General features: G+C 37.4%; 1 protein-coding gene across 6 annotated transcripts in view; it reads right to left on the bottom strand.

The window, feature by feature from the left end:
• Positions 1-23,569, bottom strand: part of SUPT3H (SPT3 homolog, SAGA and STAGA complex component) — a 255,169-nt gene that overhangs the window by 40,598 nt on the left and 191,002 nt on the right. For all 6 annotated transcript variants that reach the window (XM_009095965.4, XM_018921768.3, XM_018921740.3 and 3 more), the window contains 5 exons: positions 15,674-15,749; positions 12,921-13,033; positions 12,125-12,232; positions 11,463-11,651; positions 8,884-8,994 (listed from right to left, as the gene is read on the bottom strand). In XM_009095965.4, the coding sequence (XP_009094213.2) occupies positions 8,884-8,994; positions 11,463-11,651; positions 12,125-12,232; positions 12,921-13,033; positions 15,674-15,749 (597 nt within the window). The remainder of the gene's footprint in view (positions 1-8,883; positions 8,995-11,462; positions 11,652-12,124; positions 12,233-12,920; positions 13,034-15,673; positions 15,750-23,569) is intronic.

Below are 23,569 nucleotides of genomic sequence, written 5' to 3'. Positions count from 1 at the left end.
AAGCAGACGACTGCTTTGCTGAATTGAGGTTTACCCAACCTTGAAGCTAAAGTCAGAAAGCTGGAATGATAAAAAACCTCAGGGAAGAAACACAAAAACCCCAAAACAAAATTAATAAAATTATTTTGGTTGCCTCAAGCCTGGTGTTTTCACTTGATTTTCTTAGAGAAATATTTCTAAGCAGTACCAAATGTGCAGCCAGGCTCCCTGAAATGGGTCTGGTTTGGAGAAAAGTAAAACTTTAAAGAGATTTTCTAGCAACCAAATCAGTGTTGTCTTTTGATGCCTGGAGATGTATCAGAAGGATGAGGGGAGGATGAGCAGCTTTGCCTCAGGGCATGCAGAGGACATGGGGCAAAAATGAGAGGCAACCAAACATCATTTGTACTGCTGCACATTCAATAACTTTTTTTGTTGTTAGTGGTATCAAAGATTTAAATGAGAAGTGACACCTCACTGAGTGGGACATGATAAATGAAGTGAAACAAAGCACAAAATCCCAGCTTTTACTCAGAAATCTTTTGTCTTTTCCTGTGCCAAGCTGAACAAGTTTGAGTACTAAGTTTGAGTACTCCTGTAGGACTTAGGGAACAAGAGTAAGCAAGTAAAATGGAAAATACCAGATGATAAGAGTTACAAAAAAAAAATCTCCAATTGGGTTTGGTGCTCCCATATTATTATCTGCCCCTTTCCAGATTTACTCTGCTATTCTAGAGGTTCTGCATTCTTTATTTGCAAAGTAGCAAGTCTGGGATGCCAGAGGTGTTCATGGGTAAGAGCTTCTATCAGGGAATCTCAGAATTCCAGAATGGTTTGGGTTAGAAGGGACCTTTGAGACCACCTGGTTCCATCTCCACAGGCAGGATGACCAGCCACTAGAGCAGTTTGCTCCAAGCCCCATCCAGCCTGTCCATCTACCCAAGCTCAATACAGCAGGACACATCTGTCAAGCATCAGTTGTACGAGCAGCACCTAAAATGAAGATTCTGCTCACAAGAAATTACATTTTATGCAATTTTTCTTCAACTGTAGGTTAATTCCAAGTCAAACAGCCTTATTACATGATCCTAAAGTTCTCATAATGTTACAACCAGACAGCTCACATCCTGTGCTACAGAGCTGGGCAGCCCTGCTGCCGAATCACAGCTGCTGCAGCTCAGTCTGAGCTGGCTCAGAGCAGCACTGAGAGTGAACTGACAGCTACAAGCAGCTCCAGCTCATAAAGCACTTTCAAATCTTTCAAGGAGAAAAATGTGAATGAATGCTCAAGTTTTGAGGGAAATCTGAAAGAATGGTATAAGATACAACTGCATCTGATCTTGCATTATATAATGGTATAAGTAGATGATATTGTCCACGACCTAAAAAAATCACAAAAACATGAATCCTGCAGGGACCTGCACTGCAATTCTGTGCAAAATCAAGTTAAGAAAATACACTTCCTTTTTAAGATTCTTCCATTTTGTTCTTAGGATTCTTCAACAACCAAGTTTCTATTTCATAACTTTTGCACCAGAATATCCCTGTTGCATGGATATTGCCTCTGTCTTTAGAAAAATTAATGCAAATCATGGGAGAAGAACGCATTTATTTTTGTAAATAAATATCCTGGAGCACTAAATTAAATTACCTTTTTGTCCCAGTCTCTGCTCTAGAATTATAATCCTCACCTTACCCTTGCAATACATATTTATGTATTACACATTAGATTGCCTTGAGCAAAGTACCAGAAGTCAGATTCTCATCCATACTAAGGTTTTTTAAGCCTCTCAGGAGGCACATAAGAACATACACTTTTAGAAAGTAACATATTCTAACCTTCAGATCCTTTTACAACAGTACAACTGTGCTTGAAATGCTTCTAGTATGTATTTGAATCTGGGCATACAGCTAGAAAAAAATTATATAAGGTTTATGCGACTAGGAGTTGCTTTGGTTTATATGAGAGATTCAAGTGATTGCAAACCTTATAGTTCACTTATCTTCTCACTAACAGACCTAGCAAATTGATCTGACAAATCAGATTTTTTAACCATTAGATATGAAAAAATGATCAAATTTTGCAGTGTGAGCTCCTATGTTGAGCAAGACAGGTTTTGTTCAGTACTTCCAGCATAGCAGGTTTGAACAGACAGTGACAGAATGGAGCAGAAGCCTCCATGTGGGTGTACAAACTGCATTAGCAGAGCCACTCCATGCCAGTGTCTCCTGCCTCAACAGAACCACATCTATGCTGCCTGAAAGCCTCACTTGCTGCTTGCAACAATTCATGCACTGTGTTGTAGTAGGACACTGATATATGTGCTATCCAAGAATTTTAAATATCCCCACAGGATATCAAATAATATCCAGACCATTCGTAAATACTTTCTTAGTGCTCTGCAGAAAGGGAGTCAGTTCTTTTCAAATCTACTTCAAGGACATTTTTGTCTTATCTAAAAATCTATGTTCCTGTTCAATAAAATCATCTGGGCAACTTACTGCTTCATCAGTCCTGTGAGCTTGTGCCCTCATTAATAAATTCTGTCGGAGCGTTAAGACTACCCCTGGTAGGGACAGCTGGGAAACTGCAATATAAAGTCAAGCAGCACATTTAATGACCAATGAACTTCTGGAAACTTACTCTAAAATGATACATCATTGTGTCAGACACTCTTAAGCATTATGCAGCTTGGTCTCCCTCTTTAAAAACACGAAACCCCCTGAAACTGCTACCACAAACTGGGGACCTTTTCAATTATTGCCAAGCCACCTGCTTTTCTCCAAGAAACTTCATAAAACTCTCCAAATTAGTAATGTCATTAAGTAAAGCTTATAGAACTGTTGTTATTCTGAAGGAGTATTAGCTGTTTAGCTTAAGGAAACCAACAGGGGCTTTTATAATGGAAAGAACTGTCACATATATTATATAATCTATTCCAAATGAAATGCTTTAATATATTCTTGAATATGCTATTCTTTCTGTGAGAAAGTCCTATTAAACATATTATCAGGATTAAATTTATCTTATGAAGAAGTTCAGTTCAGGAGAGGAGATGTGAAATATTCTCAGTTTATGGGTCTTCAGATGGTATTAAGAGCCATATAAATCAAATGTCCCATTTTACATTTCTGAACAGCACTGGAAGAAATAGTGCTGGATTCAAAGAAGGAACCCCATTTCCCCTGTTCCTTCTCTTTTTTGAATGGCCCTACAGAGAGCAGGCGAGGATGGATTATAGGAATGCCTTCTGTTGAGGAGTCAGCCAAAACTGTGCCATCTCATCTTGGAGCAATTTATCCAATAAGATGATTTAGAGGACAGTTCAGTGGCACCATTTTTGGAGGCAAAAGCAGAAGGGAAGGAATATAAATCAAAGGTGACTGGCAGGTAAAGGATATATGCAGCAATCAGCCAAACCATGTGCACACTGGCACAAATTCAACAAGATCATTTATAAAAATTTTAAGTCAGAAGTACACAAAAGGGGGTCTGGTGCTAACTAAATCCACAGATAGATTACACGCCACTGAAATAAACACTTCCAGATGCTGGCATACAAAAACCTTTTACAGAAAGAAATGTTTTCTTTCATAAATCTGAAGGGAGGAACCTTGGGATGGGGGTTGGTAGAGAAGGGAACAAGATTTCCAAACTGAGATTTGACTTCCTACTGGTTTTATAGAATAATAACTCATCTTTTTCAAACACAAAGTGTTAACACTGTAGAATTACAAATTACTGCAGACAACAGCTTGAAGTATAGACAAAGACATCATAAATATGTAACTGTTTAATGAATTAAAATGCCTTTTTTTTGCTTTCAAAATGAGAAGAAAGCATGAAAATGTCAATGTGACTCTTTCTATATCAGAAACTGAATGTGTAACAGAAGGGAAAGTTTTTAAATGCCTTTTGACATAAATACATACATTTCATTTTTGAGAAGTGATTAAGAATGAAATCCTGACTTCTTCAAAATCAGTATCAATTGATTCAGAATATCAATATGGGCAGTCTATATTTTACAGGACCCTAAGTATCAGAGATATTTTATTTGCTTTCCATGTAACTAATTTCTTTCGGAAACAGCATTCAAAACTTTTTATCATTCAAGTGCTTTAGAAAAATTCAGCTGTACTGTATCCACATTGTGTCTATTGAAGCAATTATTAAAGATTATATTCCAGAACTTCTTCTCACTACTACTTTGATCTGAAACATGCAAAAAGAAATTTCTTTTGGCTAAGAGGACTAAGTTGCAGACCAAATCCTCTGGGCGACAACTCCAAGTTGTGGAGCCTCCTTCTCTGGACATACTCAAAAGCCTCATGGACATGAGCCTGGTCTCTGGGGGACCCTGCTTGAGCAGGGAGCTTGGACCAGAAGACCTCCAGTGGTCCCTCCCAACTGACCCATTCTGTGACTTGGAGAATGTGAAGCTGAATTTTTCTTGAAGTTTAAAGCACCTAAACCATACCTGCTTTCCAAAATGTCCTCTTAGACAAATATCATATTGCCACATTATCCTTTGTATTTTAAAAGCTTCCCTCTCTTCTTTCTACTCCCTGAATCTGCTTGTTTAGCCTCTCATAAGCTCAGCTTTGCCAGGTCATCAGCTGCTGTTCCATAGATTTAGTTTTTAGGGGAAATTAATAGAGTCAAAACCATCTTTATTATATTGAAATTATTAAAGATCCATGATGAACCTCAGTGGTTTTCACTACAGAAATTGATTTAAGCATTTGCATAAAAGCTGAGCTTAATCAGGATCAATAAAATGCACTTTAAAAACATCAGAAGTAAAAGACCTTGACTAAATGTATAATTTGATTATGAAACTATGATTACCATGTACATGTACCCTACTGAAGTCCACATGGGATACTTGCTTTTATTATTTAAGAACTCTTAAGAGTATGGGCAGGGCTCTGTAAGGCCATAATGGAAACAATCCATTTCTCTGCCAAATCACATTCTCTGCTATTGCATGTTCCTCACACAGGGAATGTCACAAACAATATTATAAACACAGGTTTGTAAATACTCATTGTTTTATCCTGCATAGGCAATTTTATGAGACTGAAATATTTAACAAGAGGTTTAGACTAGCAAGCCTTTTCATACTGAAATGCCTGGGAGGCTGAAGGAATATTCTCCCCAAAACATAAATACCCAAGGAAATGTTGGCTATACCCCTGTTAATTAAATACACCCCATTTACACATGTACAAGCTGCTGAATAATGGCCACAGTCTGCCATGAGCCTGTGCAGGAATACAATTTACATTTGTGAACTCAGTTTCTCTTAACTAAACATCTGAAGCACTTCATTTCAGAGTTGGCATAAACTAAAGACAAAGAATCTGCTTTGGAAACATTTACTTATTCTTTTTGCATGTGGTCTTCCACTATTGTAGCTGACCACTTTGCTTTTGATTTCAGAGCAAAGGATGTCAGCTGTCCTTTCTGCTGGAGCTGTTCTCTTTGCTACAGCTGTTCTCCTGGTCACAGGCACTACTTACAAACTGCTCATGCACCACTAACAGTTGCTCCTATCAAAACTCCAGGTAAGCACTGGGTATTGTTCACAGAATAACTACTCTTTAAAGAATTATTTTTTGTTACCCCAACTGTCTGAAATACAATCAAATCAACTAACTTAATTTCTCTGGAGACATTATGCTTGTGTTCATGGTAAGAAATATCCACCTAATATTTTTGTGAACACCTTGGTATAATAAATACTATTATCTGGAAGACTATTAGGATTATTCCAACAGGCCCAGTCAAGTCTGGACATCATTTCACTATACACTTCCTTAACTTAAATGTGCACAGAAATACACACAGGTCCAGCAGATTCTGATACAATTTTTCCCATAGGATTGCATTATCCCATAGGATGGAGAGTTCCACACTTCCCATTCCCGTCTTGCAAAATTACACGGTGCTGTTGTTTAATATTTCTCTGATTTTTGGAAGTCTAGACCATGCTTTTAAGTGGGTAACACTGAGCACCACCCAATACTGTTTATAGAAAATATTTGGATAAAACATATGTCTAAACTACCTTAGACATGATACAATGCAGAAGAATCCAGAGTACACTTGCTGCTTTCCATTGTGGCTTGCACTTGGAGACAAAACCTAAATGCTCTAATTATGTTAGTCATTCTGACATAACTATTAAGGTCAAAATAAATGCAAAGGGATCATTTTCACTGGCTTAATGTTAGTTCTCATTTAACATATGATTATAAAACTTTCAAAGTGTTGTTTCCATCCAAACCAACATTCATCAAATGATGCTAAAGAATAAATTGTATAGCTTAACTCTTCTTCCAAAACCAACTCCTTAGGAACACTTATCACCAAATCAGATGGAAGAAAGTGACAATCATGATCAAACAGTGGAACAGGGAAAGATGTGAAAAAAATATCACTGTGCTCTACAAATTCACAATTATTATCTTAAGAAAACAGAAGTATATGTACTTTTTTAAAAACAAAACATTCTCCTATATTTTTTTCTTACAGAAATTACATCTAAATTCTATGTTTGGGGCTGAGCTATTCAGTGGCTTGAAAAACCATGAAGCTTTTTCACTCCTCAACTGTCTTTTTTAAAAAGTGGCTTTCCATAAGAACTGCTGGGAATAAATTGGCAGCTGTCTTTCCACATCATCCACCCTTGTGTAGGACAACACAACTGTTAAATTTCATTTTTCCTGTTAGAAATCCATCCCCTGGTGGTTTGGGTTCAGATATGAACTTTCTGAATGCAGCAGCCCCTTGACAACTGCCAGTCTGTTGGTTATTGCACTGATCCATGAAAATATCCCTTCTAGCTGCTTCAAAGAGTTCAGGCAGGTTTTAGATCCTTCTGATACAATTTTCCCCTCAGACACTGCAGAGAGCAGATGTCTAATATTTTACCAAGGTTTTGCCCTGCCTACATGGGCTCTGTCACACAGGTCCTGCTGCTGAGATCTGAGAAAATGGCCATGCCTGATTACATCAAAATCTGCATCACTTCTGTTAATTCATTTCCTCAGGTTTGGTTATACACACACCACCAGATCTGGCCATCATTAAACTACATTTGTGCTGGAAATCTGCATTAATGCAGATTGCAGAGGGTACTTAGTGCTCCATCCACATTTGTGTCAAATTAAGACCCAGAGTTTCTGTTTGCTGCCTGGACAATTGTCATTGCCAGGTCTCTCCCCAAAGCTCCAATGAGGGCACTCACAGGGGAAAGGACTTAAATGCAGACTCTGCAATACCTCTCAAAATACTTTTCCTGAGCCTTCTCATTAAAAGCAGAATCATGTTACAGCTCTACAACATCTGTAGGCATCCAGAAGCTGACCCAAGATTCCCTCTTATTCTTGGCTTGTTCAAAGGGAACAAGATCTGCTCCTCTCATCAACCACGTTGACTGTAGGTAATGTTAACAAATTAAATTGTTCAGTTGCACTGTTTGGGAAGTTCACAAGAGTGGAGGGCATAAAAAAACCCCAACCCAAACCAGGGAATTTTATTATACCTTGTGGTTGAAGAAAAAAATTTAACTTTGGTTAATAATTGACCAAAGCACTTTTAGTGAGGGTCAGGGAGGGAAGATTCACCTTTCTGCAGCTGTTTATGTGAGCTCTTTTACTTTTCAAAAATAAAGTTAAATACATTCTCTGCTTTCAGAAGCTATTGCCATATTCCTAACTACCACTACTACTTAGCAAACTTCTGCTAAAGACATTTTTCTGTTTTGGACTGGAAATTCTATCTAACACTTTACATGATATTAATCTAGAATTTCTGAGTGGCAAAAGAGAAAGGCAAAGTTACATAAAAACAATTCATTGCAATTGTGTATTGATTACCATTAATAAATCAAACTTTCACTGCCATCTATAAAAGCACTGATTAGTTTTGGCCCTAGGAAAATTATAACCAATAAAATTAAAACTTTTCTCTTCTCTTGTTCCTTGCTTCTGAAATCTCACTACTTCATTTATACTTATGGCCTTCATATACTTCTGCATTGCTTTTATGTAAATTAATTAATCCAAATTCAGAATAAATTTCATTTCCTAAAATCTCTCAGAAACTGGACAATTTCTTCCTGACTTTTAGGAGCTGAGGACCTGTTTGGTGGATTTTGTTTGTTTTTTCCTATAATGATTTCTCTGACATTTATTATTTTCTAAATGCAGATATTCTGAGGTAAGCAGGATAAATGCCAAACAGAATAGTAGATGAGAAGAAAATGACCCCAATTTATGATACTGGAGATGGACTGCTTTTGCATTTTCATCAGCTGAGAGTAAAGAATTTATTTGGCTGCTCTGAACAATGGATTTGCAATTTGCATAGAAAAAATGATGGCAAAACCTCAGAACCCATCAGGGTTCTACCACAAGATCAGTTCTATTACATTTCAGCGGAGGTTCAAAGTTGTCTAAAAAAACCCATTCTCTTCTTTCCCCAACCTTAAATGTGTCACTTGAGAGTTCAACATCCAATAGGAGCAGTATCTGACACCAAACTAATTTTAGAATATAAAGTGCTCTTCACCATATTGGAATACATATAATTTAAAATAACTGTAAACCTAAACGTTGGAAAAACAGAAAATTCAAGCACTAACAAAAAAGCATAATTTGTAATTGAAAGAAAATAATATTTGAAAGGAAAAAAACCTTTTTTTTTTGTCTTTCCAAAAAGAGACAGAAATTACTAAGTTTTATTTCCCAAGAGAATTATGCCACTTTTATAAAGAAAATTACAGTCACCACAAATTGCTCTCAACAATTCCAAAGCTTCTTCATTTGACCACTTGAAAATCAGAGTTCTTTAAGATTATAAATATAACTTTTTATAACTCTGTTATTACGTACTGTGAATGGGGAAAGGGGGCCAATCTTGTGGCCGTAGCGTCGAATGGCCTCTCTGATGTGGCTGGGCTGGATGGCATCACTTTGAGCCTCCATCCCACAGGCTGCAGTGCTCTGCAACAGAAAAACACATAAATTGTTACTAAATCAAAAACACACAACAGACCTACAGTGCATAAAGCATGAAAATAAACCTTTAGAAAATGGACCTCTTTTTTTTTTTTTTCCTGAGGATACACATCATTGGTGCCACACACTACATCAGAGAAAAAAAAGCTATTAACAAATTAAAGAGGGCTTCTACATGAACTTTGCTTAAGAGACCCAAAGAACACCATGTTAGTCCTTTTAAATCTTTCGCCTAGTGCTGCTCTATGTTGCAATTGCAAAGAGGAGAAAATGTTCAAACTAAAATGAAAGGGTCATATAAAGTCAAACTGCAATAACCACAGAAACTACTTTTAAAACATTTCAGGCTTTTATTTTGATGTCAAGGGGTGGGGAAAATATTGAACAAGCACCTGAAGTGGAAAGAAATTTGACACCAAAATCACCATTGAATAGTATCAACTTTAAATTTGAAGCTGAAACATGTGACCTAAGGGTTAGAATGATACAAAAAAATTTTAATTACCTCAAAGTGGAAAGTTTTAAAATTTCAAGTGACTTTTTGATTATGGACCCTAAATATGTAAAAATAAGAATTCACTGCTATTGGCAGATTGTACAATAATTTTACTGGGATGTTAAAAGAAGAAGTTACTCTTTTCTCCTTGTTAACCAACTTGAAATATTGATTTAGGCTCCACCTAGTCACAGCTGCTTGTCAGAATTCAGATGACTTATCTAATGATGGCTGCTTGGCAACAAAGGAATGAAAATTGTATTATTGAGTGCACTGAGAATGACAGAAACTTTAATTATACACTGAAGTTTAATGTACACACATCCATGGCCCCCTCATACATTCACATCATATCCTACTGCTCTCAAACTTGGGATGTTTTTTACAAAATGTTTTATTTTCAAGAGTGCTGAGTCCACTGGAGCCTGTGAGTACACACAGAATTATTCATTATATGATGGCAGATTCTTCTCCTGCTGATTGACATCCATAAAGGGAATATGAAACCCAAATATTTTCTGCTGGACTGGGCCTTTATGGCCTAAAAATAGTATTTTTCACCAAGTTAAAACTTATTTGTCACATTTATATCCAGTAGATACCTAAGCAAATTGAGAAAGTCATGAGAACTTTAATTAAAATTGTGCACTTTTTGGAATAGAATTATTTTCAAAGGCATTTAGTCAAACACTAAGAACTTAAACTCTCAGCATCAATAAAATATAATGCAACAAAAACTATACCTATAGCTAAATTTCTGTTCCTAGGAATTATAACGAAAATCAGCCACAGGAACAAAATATAATCAAATATAACATAAAAAAGGAAGAGGAAAAAGCAGAAGTCTTTCCAGGGTTCACTAAAAGCTTTCTAACCACTGTATAATAGGGACAGGTGGAATTTGAACACTTCAGGACTATCCACAGCACTGATGACAACAGAAGGAAAAAATACATTTTTTTCCACCTTATCACTGTAGAAATCACGAGTTGTACCTGGAAAAGCGAGCCTTTTTTAATAATAAAACACTTGATAAGATCCCAAGTCATTCCATTGCTTTTCAGCAAAATGAGCACTGGCATCACATTTCTTCAAAACAGCCCCAAGTGACCAGCACAAGTTTTCCTATCCAGTTTATTTAATCACATTGATTTCTCTTGTGGGTTTTAGGTACATATATCCCTCTCAGAACACCAAGACTCTGCAACAGCAGACAAGAATTGTGAAACATATTTCATACTCTGAATGTGAGACATCCCTGTTTTATGCAAAGCTAACAAATATTTAGCTTGAATGCAAACAACTGGTATAAAACTGAAGCAAGTCAGGCAAAGTTGTTAAAAGCAAGGGTGGCAGTCACCTCAGGCTGCTGGGATCAGGAAGATCACAAGCACCTCTTTGCCTATTTTGCTTGTATTATGACTCTTAAAAGCTGTGCTTGCTGCCCCTATCAGAGGAGGGGAGGATCATCTGGGGTGGTGACAATTGCTGTGTCTGCAGAGGAGCAGGTTATCATAGAAGCATCAGTTGCCACCTTACCAAAATTCAGTTTGCAGGCATTATTAGGAAAATTTAGTATAATTGTGATAGGAAAAAAAAACCCCACCAATCCACACATTTGGCTCTACAATAACAATGGCCATTAATATGCAATATAGGTTTAAATTAATATTTAAGACAAGACACATTATTTACTGTGAGGATGGTCAGGCTCTGACAGAGGTTGCCCAGAAAAGATGTGGATCTACATCCCTGGTTGTTCAAGGCCAGGCTGGATGGGGCTTGGAGCAACCAGATCTAGTGGAAGGTGTCCCTGCCCATGGTAGGGGGTGGGAACTGGATAATATTTAAGGTCCCTTCCAACCCGAACAGTCTGTGATTCTGTGATGATTTCCTGAGAATGTTTTGGGGTTTTTTTTCTTTTTTTTTTTTCCCCACAGGATTGTGGACCAAATACCTTTTTTCTTTTCCTTTGTTTGGACTTGGTGGAATCCTGTCCAATTCCACCGTTCCCCAAAGCTCCCGAGGGGGTTTTTCCAAGGTGTTGCTGCCCTGCTGATGCTGGTGGGGTGGGTGTAGGGGGTGGTGTGTTCTCAGGGGAGTCAAGACTGGTCTTCACACCCGTAGACTGCCCTAAGAGATGCGGCTGTAAAAGCAAGATATCAAATGGCCACAATATCATCAAATCACAAACAAACCCCACCCCATCTATTTCCTTCTCAGATTCCCTGTTGGAAGAGATGCAATACAGAATTTGTTTTTTCATTCTAGAAGTTACTATATTATCCGTATAATATCAATGAGTGCAACACAGTACTTAGTGCACTTGCCAATTTGGAAAACTTTAATCTCCAAATCTGCAACAGAGCCTTGAACACAGAGAGAAGAAAATTTCACCCAAGAAAAGAGGATTTTTATTTAATTATAAAGGCACTGCTAAGAATTGAACATTTAGAATTATAATTTAATATTTTTCCATCGAAATCCATAACTTCAAAGTTCATAAACTCCATAACAGAAGTCTGTGTCAATACCACATTCAATAATGACAACTTTGGAAGAAAATACATTTACAGGCAAAACATAAAATGCATTAATAAGTGAAAAAGCAAGTTTTACCTCAGTAGAGTTGTGGTACTGTATGAAGGTGGCAGATATGGCATGACTGAATGGGTCACCAGCTTTGGGAGTCATGTCCTGTTTAACCAAAAGGGCCAAATCCACCAGCTGGGGGGGCAAAACAGGTGAGGTTACTCACATGGGACTAAAATGACATTGTAACAACGGGAGAGGGAGGGTTGTGGGTTGAAGCAGAATATTCTCAGTGTTCCTCAGATGAAAATAGAGTTATTCACATATTTCAGCCTAAAGAGCCTTTCTCTTCGACTTCTGTAAATATATGAAACAATCTATCTACCCAAGAGGGCTCGGCTTGGCACTAAAGTAACATTTTGTTTTCCAGGAAATCCTTCTTTCTAATCCAGTTGTGCAATGGGATTGAATGAGCCTCAGTGCACTGCCAAAGGTCACATAGCAAAGTGTGTGGTTTCAGTTTGGACTTGAAAAAGGTTTATGCTGGACTCCCCTCTCTCCTGCAGCCATTATAAAACATTCCTGTTTGTGTATGAGATGGATGAACACAGCACAGCACACATCTGTCACACAGCAAATGGAAAGACAGCCTGGATTTTTGAGCTGGTCTCATGGAAAGTGTCCCTGCCCATGATGGGGGCTGGAACTGGATGAGCCTTAAGGTCCCTTCCAACCCAAACCACCCCATGACTCCATGAATCCAGTGAGCTTGGAGAGCTGAAGTAGTGACTATTTCTGAAGGGGCTGACAACCCAGACCCTGAGGCTTAAGTACCTCCAAGAGTAATTAATTCATTTTCACTAGAGTTCCATCAGACCCTTACCTGGGCAACAGTCTCATATGCTAAATATGCCAAAATCTCCATTGCAACTGCATTTGGCTTTATTTCCATACTGCTACAGTCCAGCCAGTCACGGAACTTGGATGCTTTCTTTGCTGTCAGTTAAAACCATAAGGAGAAAAAGAAAAGTTAATGACAGATAGGCCAAAATAATCGGGTTTTTTTGATTGCAGAAATACTGCAAAACTCAAGCAATTAGTGTGAGTGTGATTTGATTGGCCAAAGAAGGAATTATCAAAATGGAACCAGTGGGGAAAGACTGTAATTTCAAACATTTTGGAGACCCATAGGCACATGGAACAAAGAGAAAAAACAAGATAATTGATCACACAGGAGATTTCAGAACAAGGAAGGGTCAACCTCAGAGGAGTGTGGACCAGACAAACTTGCTTTAGAATATATTACTGTAAAATAAATAAAAATATTGCATCACATCTTCGATGAATTAAAAAAACACTAGAAGAAATCAACACAAATATGAGTCCAGATAAAATTGATATGATTGAATTAACAATACTGAAGACAAATGAAGGACAGAAGAATTTGGAAGTGCTGGTGTTAACTTTACAGGGCTGAGGTGCTGACGAGTGAGCCAAAATTATTTGTACAAGAGTGTTTTTTAAGTGTGCTTTGGATATACAGAAAAAAGGACAGATGTAAAATCAGCATTCATACAAGAACTTCACACTGGTAATGGGTGAGATCGATTCAGGAAAAAAGTCAGCAAAAAATATGTAATACTGAAATTTAATATTTGCTTGGAGAGTAAGAGGAGGGAAAAAAGAAGATGATCTTACTTAGGTCAGTGGTGGACAAAAAGATCTTAGAAATCTGAGGACATAAAGGAGGCACTGAGACAGAGATCTTAATGATGGCTGTTTGTGAGACAGGACAACCAAAACAAACTGTTGAATTTTTCCACCAAAACAAGGTGGAAAAATCATCTGAAGGAAGAGGAAACAACTCTTTGAAAAAGAGTTTTCAATCAGAACTAGAAAGCTACAGACAAGTCAGGTGTTAAACAGAAAAAAGGTCAATGAAAGGCTACATTGCATCACTAAAGAAGAACAAACAAACAAACAAACAAACAAACAAAAAGAAAAAAAACCAAGAAGTGTGAAGGTGATAAAATGATCACAAAATGTTACCTAGAATTTAAGTTTGCAATTCTATAATACTTGATCCTTTGAGGGACCTTTTCTTTTGCCTGTCTTTAAAAGTGCAGAAATATCTGGAGCTGTGATTATTTATATATATTTTTAGAACAGATTTCTTGAAGTCCCTTCCAGGTTCATTCTTTTGTGACAGAGTTTTTATGGGCTTATATTACAGCAATACACTTTGTTAAACATAGTAACACAATCAATTTTTACTGAAATAAACAAGTAAAAAAAGCTTTGGGACAAATGTTCTGCATGGCCTTCAGTATGTTCTGTCTAACTGAGCTCATTTTGTGCAATTGAATTTTTGCCCATGTCACTCTTGGTACTATTTTCTAACCACTATAATTCTCTTTTTCTTTAATGACATTAAAAGTCAGTGAAAAAGAACTATATAGACATGGTCATTTAAAAACACTGTGAAAATAACACTGAGATTTTTTTATAGATCACAATCTCTTGGTCAGCAACATTCTATTTTATTTTGAAAATTTAGGATTTTTATTTGTTCTGTCTCCAGATGGCAATTTTGGGGTTTTAAAAATGACTTTATCACAAACCTCTCATTTCCTGAAGTCACCCTAATCTGAAGTATCATTTATCTAATGGTTCACAGATGTGTGATGCCAAATTATAACTAAACATAAAAACATACTGAATTAGAAAAAGAAGTGCTATACGTTTGCTGATGTTTGCTGATGGAGAACAGCATCTCAAATGTCTCATTTATTTGCCATAAATGAGTCACTTTTTCTTTGAATTTAAAAGGAAGAACAAGATAAGGTCTCCTTTAACGACACCACTGTGTTCAAGTCTATGTTGTAGGATCATGTGCCGTTTTGTCATGATTTTTATTGGCTCCTTCACCTTCTTTTCTCTGACATTTGACCTAAAACCTTAGTCATCACTTAACCACTTCTGTAATGATGTTTTACTACATGATCAAGCCCATTAATTTACATCTCATTATAGTCGTGGCCCACAAGTACTTCTAGTAAGTTGGTTTTCAGTGCTAGTAAAGCCCTAATTCTGTCATCATGTTATTAGTGTTGGAATGGCGTATACTGATGAACTTGGCTAATGGTGAATAAATTCCACAGCAGGAGCTTACAGCTTAAAATAGAAAAGACTCTTTAGTAAGTTCTCTGTGTCTCTGTGGATGGGGAAATAAAAGCAAAACTTGCTGCTCTTCTCTAATTTTAGAGGCATTCCAAAAAATCTGCAGCCACGAAACTTTGTTTTTGTGCAGACTTTAGCACCACCATGACAGACTTTGGGCAAGTGTGGTTTTAATCCATTAACTCCTCACCAGTCCTGTCTTTGCAGTCATCCCCGCCAGCTCAGTATTTGAGCACATAGAAAGCTTGGTAAATACTCAAATAAAATACTCTGCCTGATGGCCTGAAACTGTGCTAAATTAACTGTTCCCAGGAGTTACACAGACAAAGAATTTAAAGTTTTATTACTGTGGATTAAACAAAAGCGCTTTCAAAAAACATGAGGTTCTGGTGTGCTGTCTATTAAATGAAATAATAATCAAACATCTCAATATAGTGCAGCTATTATAATACTTACAAAAACTCAATTGCCGACTTTCACAGAATTCTGCGTACTGGACTGAGTCCATGGCTCGTGTTTGTCTTTCTGCCCTCTGACAAAAGAGTAAAAGTACATGATGTACCTTATTCCAACAAGACTGCATTCCACAACAGAAATTATAGCACCAAAGCGCCCTTGCCACAACCTTGAAGCAACCCTCCCAAATTAAACATGCATTGAACAAGTCAAGAAGCAGAAATATAAACCACAGATGGGTTATTAGTCTTGTGAGTTAAATTTCCCACAGGAGAGTGTCAATTCCTATTTTCAAAACCTGCCTGCACACTGCTCACCCAGCCCAGTGGTGAGGGCTGAGAGGAGAGAGGTGCTGAGCGCTGCTGCCCTGACCAAGATGCACGTTTAAACTGAAGCACATGAGTTTTTCTGCCTGTGTGTTTACAGATGACCCAAAAAGTAAAATGTTCTTCCGGACTGAGGCCAACACACTCTGCAATGAGCAGAATTGAACCTGTGCACTTCTAAATTGTGAAATTAATTAATTTCATCACACTGATGTGCCAGACAGAGAGGGGCATTAAAGTGTCCCTTCCCACCCCCAACACATAGTAATAAACTAATGGTATATGTGTCTGTTTCTTTTTTTTTTTGCACTCTCAATTTTTTACACTTCAAGTTTCATACTTCTGAACACTTCAGGAAAAGAAAGGAAATTAGATTGAAATAGAACTTGTGGGACAAAAATATCTTCAAATGTTTACTAATGCACTTAAGAATATATTTCATATGGAGTCCAGTGACAAGCAAAAGAATAAATCTCAAAAGAGTCAAGTTACAAAACCACAAACACTATGCACACCCTCCCCTCCACACATACAGGAGGCTGTATCTGAATCATAGTAGAAGCAGCCCTTAAGTTCATGGTTAGGTCTGAGCAGGTGCTTGAGTTCTGCTTACTTCAACAGAGCAGGGGTGATTTTCACAAGGTAAAGATCTGGTCTCCACAAGAGATTAAACCTATCATGCATCAGAGGCAGGAAGCAGTAGTTAAGATTAAAAAGAAGGATTGTCCCTTTCAAAAGCTTAGTCCAATCTCTCAATCAAGCATATTTTTTTAAACAACAAGGAAAGGAATATAAGTGTCTTCCAAATTAATTCAATTAGTAAATCCTCACACCTGAGCTATCACTACAGATACAAAGTGGTGTCAGGAGGGCCTGATGGCACTGAGATTGTGCTTGTCCAGTGAGCCCATGCATCTCAAGAAACCACATACAAAGAGTGAAAAGTACAGGTGTGCTCACACCCAAAGGGAAAAACAAAGGGAAAAATACACACATAAACATGAATTTTGACACCCTAAACAATTTTAAATCTGATGAAATCAAAATCACAGAGCTCTTTAATCTGAATTAATAGAAGACAATAGGGCTATTGGTAAGTGTGTATACATATATATCTGTATTTATATATATATATGGCTCTATGCTATACAACCTGCTGCATTTGGCTTTATCAGCTCTCAAATCAGGGGGAAAAGCAATTAAATAAAATCAGCACTTCAAATTCACAGTTTATCCCTCTATTCTATGTCTTTTAGGTCACTTTCCTAAAACCATCCAACCCTTCACTTATGAGATTGGCTTCACAGTCAACATGTTCAATTTAGCTGTAAACTAAACCTGTAAACAAGCTGACCAGAAATACACCTGGATTGTCCTTTCTTTTCTTCTCTACCCAGTCAATCATTTCAACTATATTTGGACCTTTAGTCACCATGGTAGAAATTTTTCTACTCAGGCATTTTCCACTTCTCCCATGCATGGCTCTGGCAAACTGACTACATTTTGAGGAGCTGCCATTTCATATTAGTAAATATTTTCAGTTAATCCATTCCAACAAGATGTAAAGACTAAATTGAGTTTTTATTCCTTTAAAAATAATTTTCACAATCCATGCTGTAACTCGAACCCATTACAGAACTCAACTTTGCCCCTGAATTAATTCAGCTATACTTTTGAAAACAGAAGGCATCACAGAGATAATCTAATCTGAACTTTTGCATAGCACAGGACACTTCTCACATATACATCCTAGAAACACCAGTCCTAGAATTCCTCATATAATTTTACTTTATGCTTTATAAAAGCCTCTAATTTGGAGTTTCATTTTTCACATGCTTAAGAGATATCTTCCTCAGTTAATTTTAAAAGCCAGGTTTTTTTTGCAATGTGGTTGAAATTCCGTAATCCTTTTTTTTTTTCCTGTTGCCACCTACATGTTAAGCCATTGGCTACTGCCGTTCACATCCAGCCCTCACAGGGATTTAAAACCCCTCGAAACAACAAGGAAGGTAAGGAAAAATAAAATCATATGGCATGGTAATGTGAGGAACCATTCTTCAAAGTTCTACCTGAGATGATAAAAAAACCCCAACATGTAGAAATTTGACAAGGATACTTTAACTTTCACAGGCATCCCATAATGTAATATGGAAACAGCAAAACCAGATTAATCCCAAAAGCAGTTATGTCAAATTAAATGATTCAGCAATGGCTACTCTCAGCAAATAGACCACAAAGCTCTGAAAAAGCAGACTGTCAAAGGCTACAGGTTTCATTATAAGTATTACAAGTTTCTTTTTAAGTAAAAAATCTCAAAGGTTTATTAAGAGAAAGGTGCTGCTGAGGGATTTTTCCAACAGGAACTTCATTTCTCTCTACAAATTGTATACAGTAGTTTGGACTGTATACAGTCCAAACATTGGATTTAATGTTGTTCTTATATACGAAAAAAATATTTTTAATTGCTTTCTGTCTGTAAAAATATTTTTATTTAGCAAAATTACTTACATATATGTAAAATAGAATTCTTTTTTTCCTTCAGTTCTCTCTTTAAAGTAATTCTTCCTTAAAGGTGGATTTCAGTATGATGCTCTACACCGCCACCAAATAAAATAGTGTTTGTCATAAATAACTGGACTTTTTTTCCTAGTTCATTTTAACAAAAGAACCCTCACATGATGGCATGGAACCTCACAGTTTGAAGGATAATGAAAAACATTCCTTCAGTCCTCCCAGTTTTTAAATAGTCTATAAATAACCATCAAATGCAGCAGAAATGAACAGATGAGTGGCACAACTGGGTCATCTTAAAGGGAACACCGACCCAAAGACCAACCCAAAGACCAACCCAAAGACCAACCCATCTTTTTCCTCTTCACTTCTCAAGACCACAAGCAACATTTTATTTTTTTTCTTCTATATCATCCCTGCTTCGAAAAATGAAGCAGATACAACAAATGGCAGTAATGACAGTGCTCAACTGGTTTATCAAAAGAATTAAAAATAGATAGTTTTTACTCCCTCTCTAGTAGTAGTCACTCTAAGAAGTTAAGAAGCTGAGTTATGTGCTGCACTGCAGAGTTAAAATACTTTGCATGCTTTCCTTGGAACATGCTGAAGGATGCAGTAGATAGGACCTGGCACAGTAAACGTCTGCTTAGTCTTCCAAAAATGTGGTGCATTATATCTTTCTTTCAGCATAAAGAACTAAAAAGGGAAAGGAAAGGAAATAAAAAGGTAAAGAATTGCACGTTGTCACCTACCATCCAGGATGAAAAATAATCTTATTTTTATTCAGTTTTGAAGCTTTCACACTTGACATACAAAACTCTTTGTGTGGGGGGAAGAAGGCAGGAGGCCAAATGTTAACTTGCTCACTGACTGCTCCATGTTTGGAGGAATTGTGCCCAGGAGCTGCTAAGCTGGAACATTTGAAAAACATATGTGGCACGGCTGGACACCCCTGTGCTTGGCAGCAGTGTCAGGATGAAGGTGCTGGCTTCCCAAACCCTCACACACTCATCTTGTGGACTGATTTCTGATTCCCTCTGCTCAAGTACTCTCATTCTGGGCCTATCAAGGTTTCAAAGCAGCCAGGTCACTACCCCAGGGAAAACCAAAGCTGCCCTCCAAGGGCTGATATTGCCAGAATAGAATGCTAAATTATTTATTTATTATTTAGACTAGAGAATAACAGGGCACTGTGTGCTGTGCCTGACAGCTATGGGGTGGGAGGAAAAAAACTGCAGGGTGATCAAGGCCAGAATTCCTGTAGGGCAATGGAGATGCTCCAAGGGCTGGAGCACCTTTCCTATGAAGTCAGGCTGGGAGAGCTGGGGATGTTCAACCTGGAGAAACAAAGGCTCCAGGGAGACCTTAAGGTCCCCTCCAGTGCCTAAAGGGGCTCCAAGAGAGCTGGAGAGGGACTTGGGACAAGGGATAGAGTCACAAGACAAGGGGGAATGGTTCACATTGACACAGGGATATTGGGAAGGAATTCTTCCCTGTGAGGGTGGTGACGCCCTGGCACAAAGTGCCCAGAGAAGCTGTGGCTGCCCCATCCCTGGAAGTGTCTAAGGCCAGGTTGAGCAGCCTGGGAAGAGGTCTCTGGCCATGGCAGGGGGTTGGAATGAGATGATATTTTAAGACCTCTTCCAAACCAAACCATTCTGTGATTCTGTGAAAAACTACCTAGATAAAAAAAAAAAAAGAAAAACAAAAACACCTAAAAAAAGCCAAAAAAACCCCAAAAACCAAAAAACCTCACAGCCCCAAAAACTGACAAATCAAGCACAAGGTAGCTTAACATTGAAGTATTTAAAAAATATGCTGAAAACACATTTTTAGTCTTCTGAATTTTGACATTATCTGAGGATTATCACTATCTGAAGATTTCTGTTACATAGAGGAAAAAAGGGATTTACGGTTCTGAGAGTTCCGTGAATTGGTAAGCAAATAAAAAAAAGCAGGGTTTAAGAGTAACCATTTTTGAAGTCTAAGCTTACTCAGTGTCTTATACAGAAAATAAAAATGTCTTTCGGGGAAAGATCAATAGGTGTTGTAATTTAATACTTGATTTGCTTATAAAGTACACACATCCAGGGTTTTTTTGGTCCCCCTCTTACAGAACATACCATACATTCTGTAGCAGCCATTAAGCTGAACAAATCTGCATAGCAAACTTAGGGCCTTTGATTTAATAAAGGCTTTGAGTGCTCATGTGATTAGAACAATGTTCCAAATATTAGAAGAAGAGATGAGGTCTTTTTCTGGTAGACCAAGCTGATCTCAATTTTAATGTATTTTCACAGTAAAAACAGTTCTGCTTTTTTTCTCCACCATATTAATAGTATAATTCCCTGAAATAAACAGAGTTTAAGCTCTGAAAACCTTGAAAATCTCAAATGTTACAGAGATTTCAAGGATCTACAACTTTAAATGACAAGAAGAAAATGGGGAATTATTAAATATTAAATATTAATTGAAATATACTTTTAAACTATAATCTTCTTTATAGAATTTTTGTCCAGAGACAAAAGATGGAATTTACTTGAAGAACTGAAGACCTAATTAGTAATCTAAAGTCTTTTTATTGTAAAAAATACATTAGACACTTTCAGTGAGCAACTTCATCCTGAATTCAGTTTTTAAAATGTCAGATGAATGACATCTATGAATTTGTCTGAAGTTCATCAGCTGTGGCCATCAAGCAATGGAGCCCAAGGGGTGCAGGATTAGCTCTACACTGCACAGCTCAGGCATCCCCAGAAAGCCAAATGCATCCTCCTCTGATGAGTGAGGGGTGGGCACCACCAGCACCAACAGGGCAACACCTTCTGTTTCAGGGCCAAGCAAGGGCCAAAAGTAAAGAATGACTCAGTAAATTCAGTTCCTGCTCTGATCTCCAAGCAATTCAAGAATAAACAAGGGCAGCTTTGTGCCCAGCTGAAAGTTAACTCCATTCATCTCCCTAGAACTATGGAACATGTAATCCAGCAAAGTATCTGCAGATAAGTGGGGGGAAGGGAGCTGGCAGGACTATTTAGGATTCTGTAAAAATTTCAAGGGAATTATGAAGAAAGAAAGCAAATGAAATTGCACAGACAATAACAAAATGAATGGATTAATTCCCAGCAGTCATGATCTCATTGCTTAAGGAATAAATAAAACTAACTTCCTGATAGGGACTCACAGCCCCTGTAATACTTTGCTCTTGAACATATGTAAAATCTACACATACAGTATTTATTTGAACTAGTTCCATATCATATCCAAATTCCTTGTCTAAATTTATTACTGATAGCCTGAAATGTGGGGCAGGAACCTGGAAACAAAACATTTCCATTTCATGGAATACCTTTGATTTCTACAGGAAAATATTTTTTTCTTCTATAATATGCATCATCATGAATTTTGTAAAACTATGTGTTAAATTTATGGCTATCTTCTGTCAGTGCTTTCCAAAAAACATAAAATAATTTTGGATAAACTATGCTACCAAATGAAAAAAGTTATGTGGGATATATTGATATATTAATATATCAAGACTACTGACTTCCCTCACTTTTCTGGTTGAGGACATTGTAACACTTTCCTGTGGTTTCCATCTGGCTGTACATCAAAAACTTTACATACCATGTTAATATGAGGATACCTTTATATCTTCTGGATAGCATTCCTCTGAAACCTTACCATGACTCTGTATCCATTCATGAATGAGGTTCATATAAACAGCCTTAGCACCTCACCAGTAAATCTTGCAGTCACCAAAACAGGGATCACTGCAAGGCGTGGGAGACACAGACAGCAAAGCAGCCTCTTTTGCATCTTGAGCTTTAAATTTTTTCTCTTAGTGGCAGCCAAAATCAGCCATCACATTCTATTTTTTTAATATTTCCTTTAGCTGACACACTGTTTGGACTTGTGGCCAGAAACTCAAGGAGTGGCTTTTACCCCAAGGTTGTTTATGGGACAAGGTACAGGCAAAAAACACCTCACAGACATCCTCACCATCCTGGGTGTGGGAGAGATCTGGGAGATCCAGTCCTGCTCCTACTGATCCAAATGGAATGGCAGAAGGTGAAGGGGTTGTTTCAGCCCCAAGTTAACCTGGCAATCAATCCTAGACATAATCAGTTTAAGTCAAACTCAATTCCCAGACACATCCTATCTATTCACCCAGCTACAACATGGCCAGAATTACTCAGTGTAGAGCCACGACTTGTTCAGAAACACATTCACTAAAGTTTGTAAACTGAGCAGTAGGGAAGCTGGGGAACAGCTGGGGACCAGCCCTCTCTCACACACTGGCTTTAACTGGTAAATGCAAAAAAAAGAATAAACCTAATTTTAAAACAAATTGCATGGCAAAACTCTGCCCTGAAAATAGCCACCATCAATACACCTTTCTGTGATAGTTTCACTAATGTTAAATGAGAAATGAAAGGAAGTCTTCAAGACAATTGTTCTCACACTCTTTAAGTTGAAAAGGAAGTGAAGCCAAAGTACATACTAGTAAGAAACATTTGTGATGAAATTCATTGCCCTGTAAGGTTAACTCTGTTAATCAGGTGTGTTGACAGAGACCATGAAATGCCCTCCTGAAACTTCACTTTAAAAAGAGGATCATAAGAAGATTAAGGAAAATTTTGACTGGCAGAAAGCAGAGTAAGTTTCAGAACATATAAAAATACATATTCTTTTGAATAATCTTATTTTTAATAATTATAATTCTGTCTTTTCCCTTGGTCTTAATAAAACATACTTGTCTTGTATTCATTCCCAGTTGAAGAACCAGTTCTCACAGTGCCTGCCTTTCTTTTGTCATCCTGCACAAGAATAATTACAATTATTCTTGTGCAGGAGATTCACATGCAATACAATGCTACAGGGATATCCATGCAGGCATGCTGGGCAGGCAATGCTCCTTCAGTCAGAGAATGAAAAAGGTTTACAATTAATGGGGAGTTTTTTGAGTTAGGTTGCTTCTTTCAGTTTTGTTTTTTTTTAAGACTAATTTCCAAAATAATGGCAAAACATACACAAATAAAAAAGACACAAATTTTTGCTA

This window comes from Serinus canaria, chromosome 3, assembly GCF_022539315.1.
Source record: "Serinus canaria isolate serCan28SL12 chromosome 3, serCan2020, whole genome shotgun sequence".
NCBI lineage: Eukaryota > Metazoa > Chordata > Aves > Passeriformes > Fringillidae > Serinus > Serinus canaria.
This window is presented reverse-complemented; position numbering and strand designations above follow the sequence as displayed.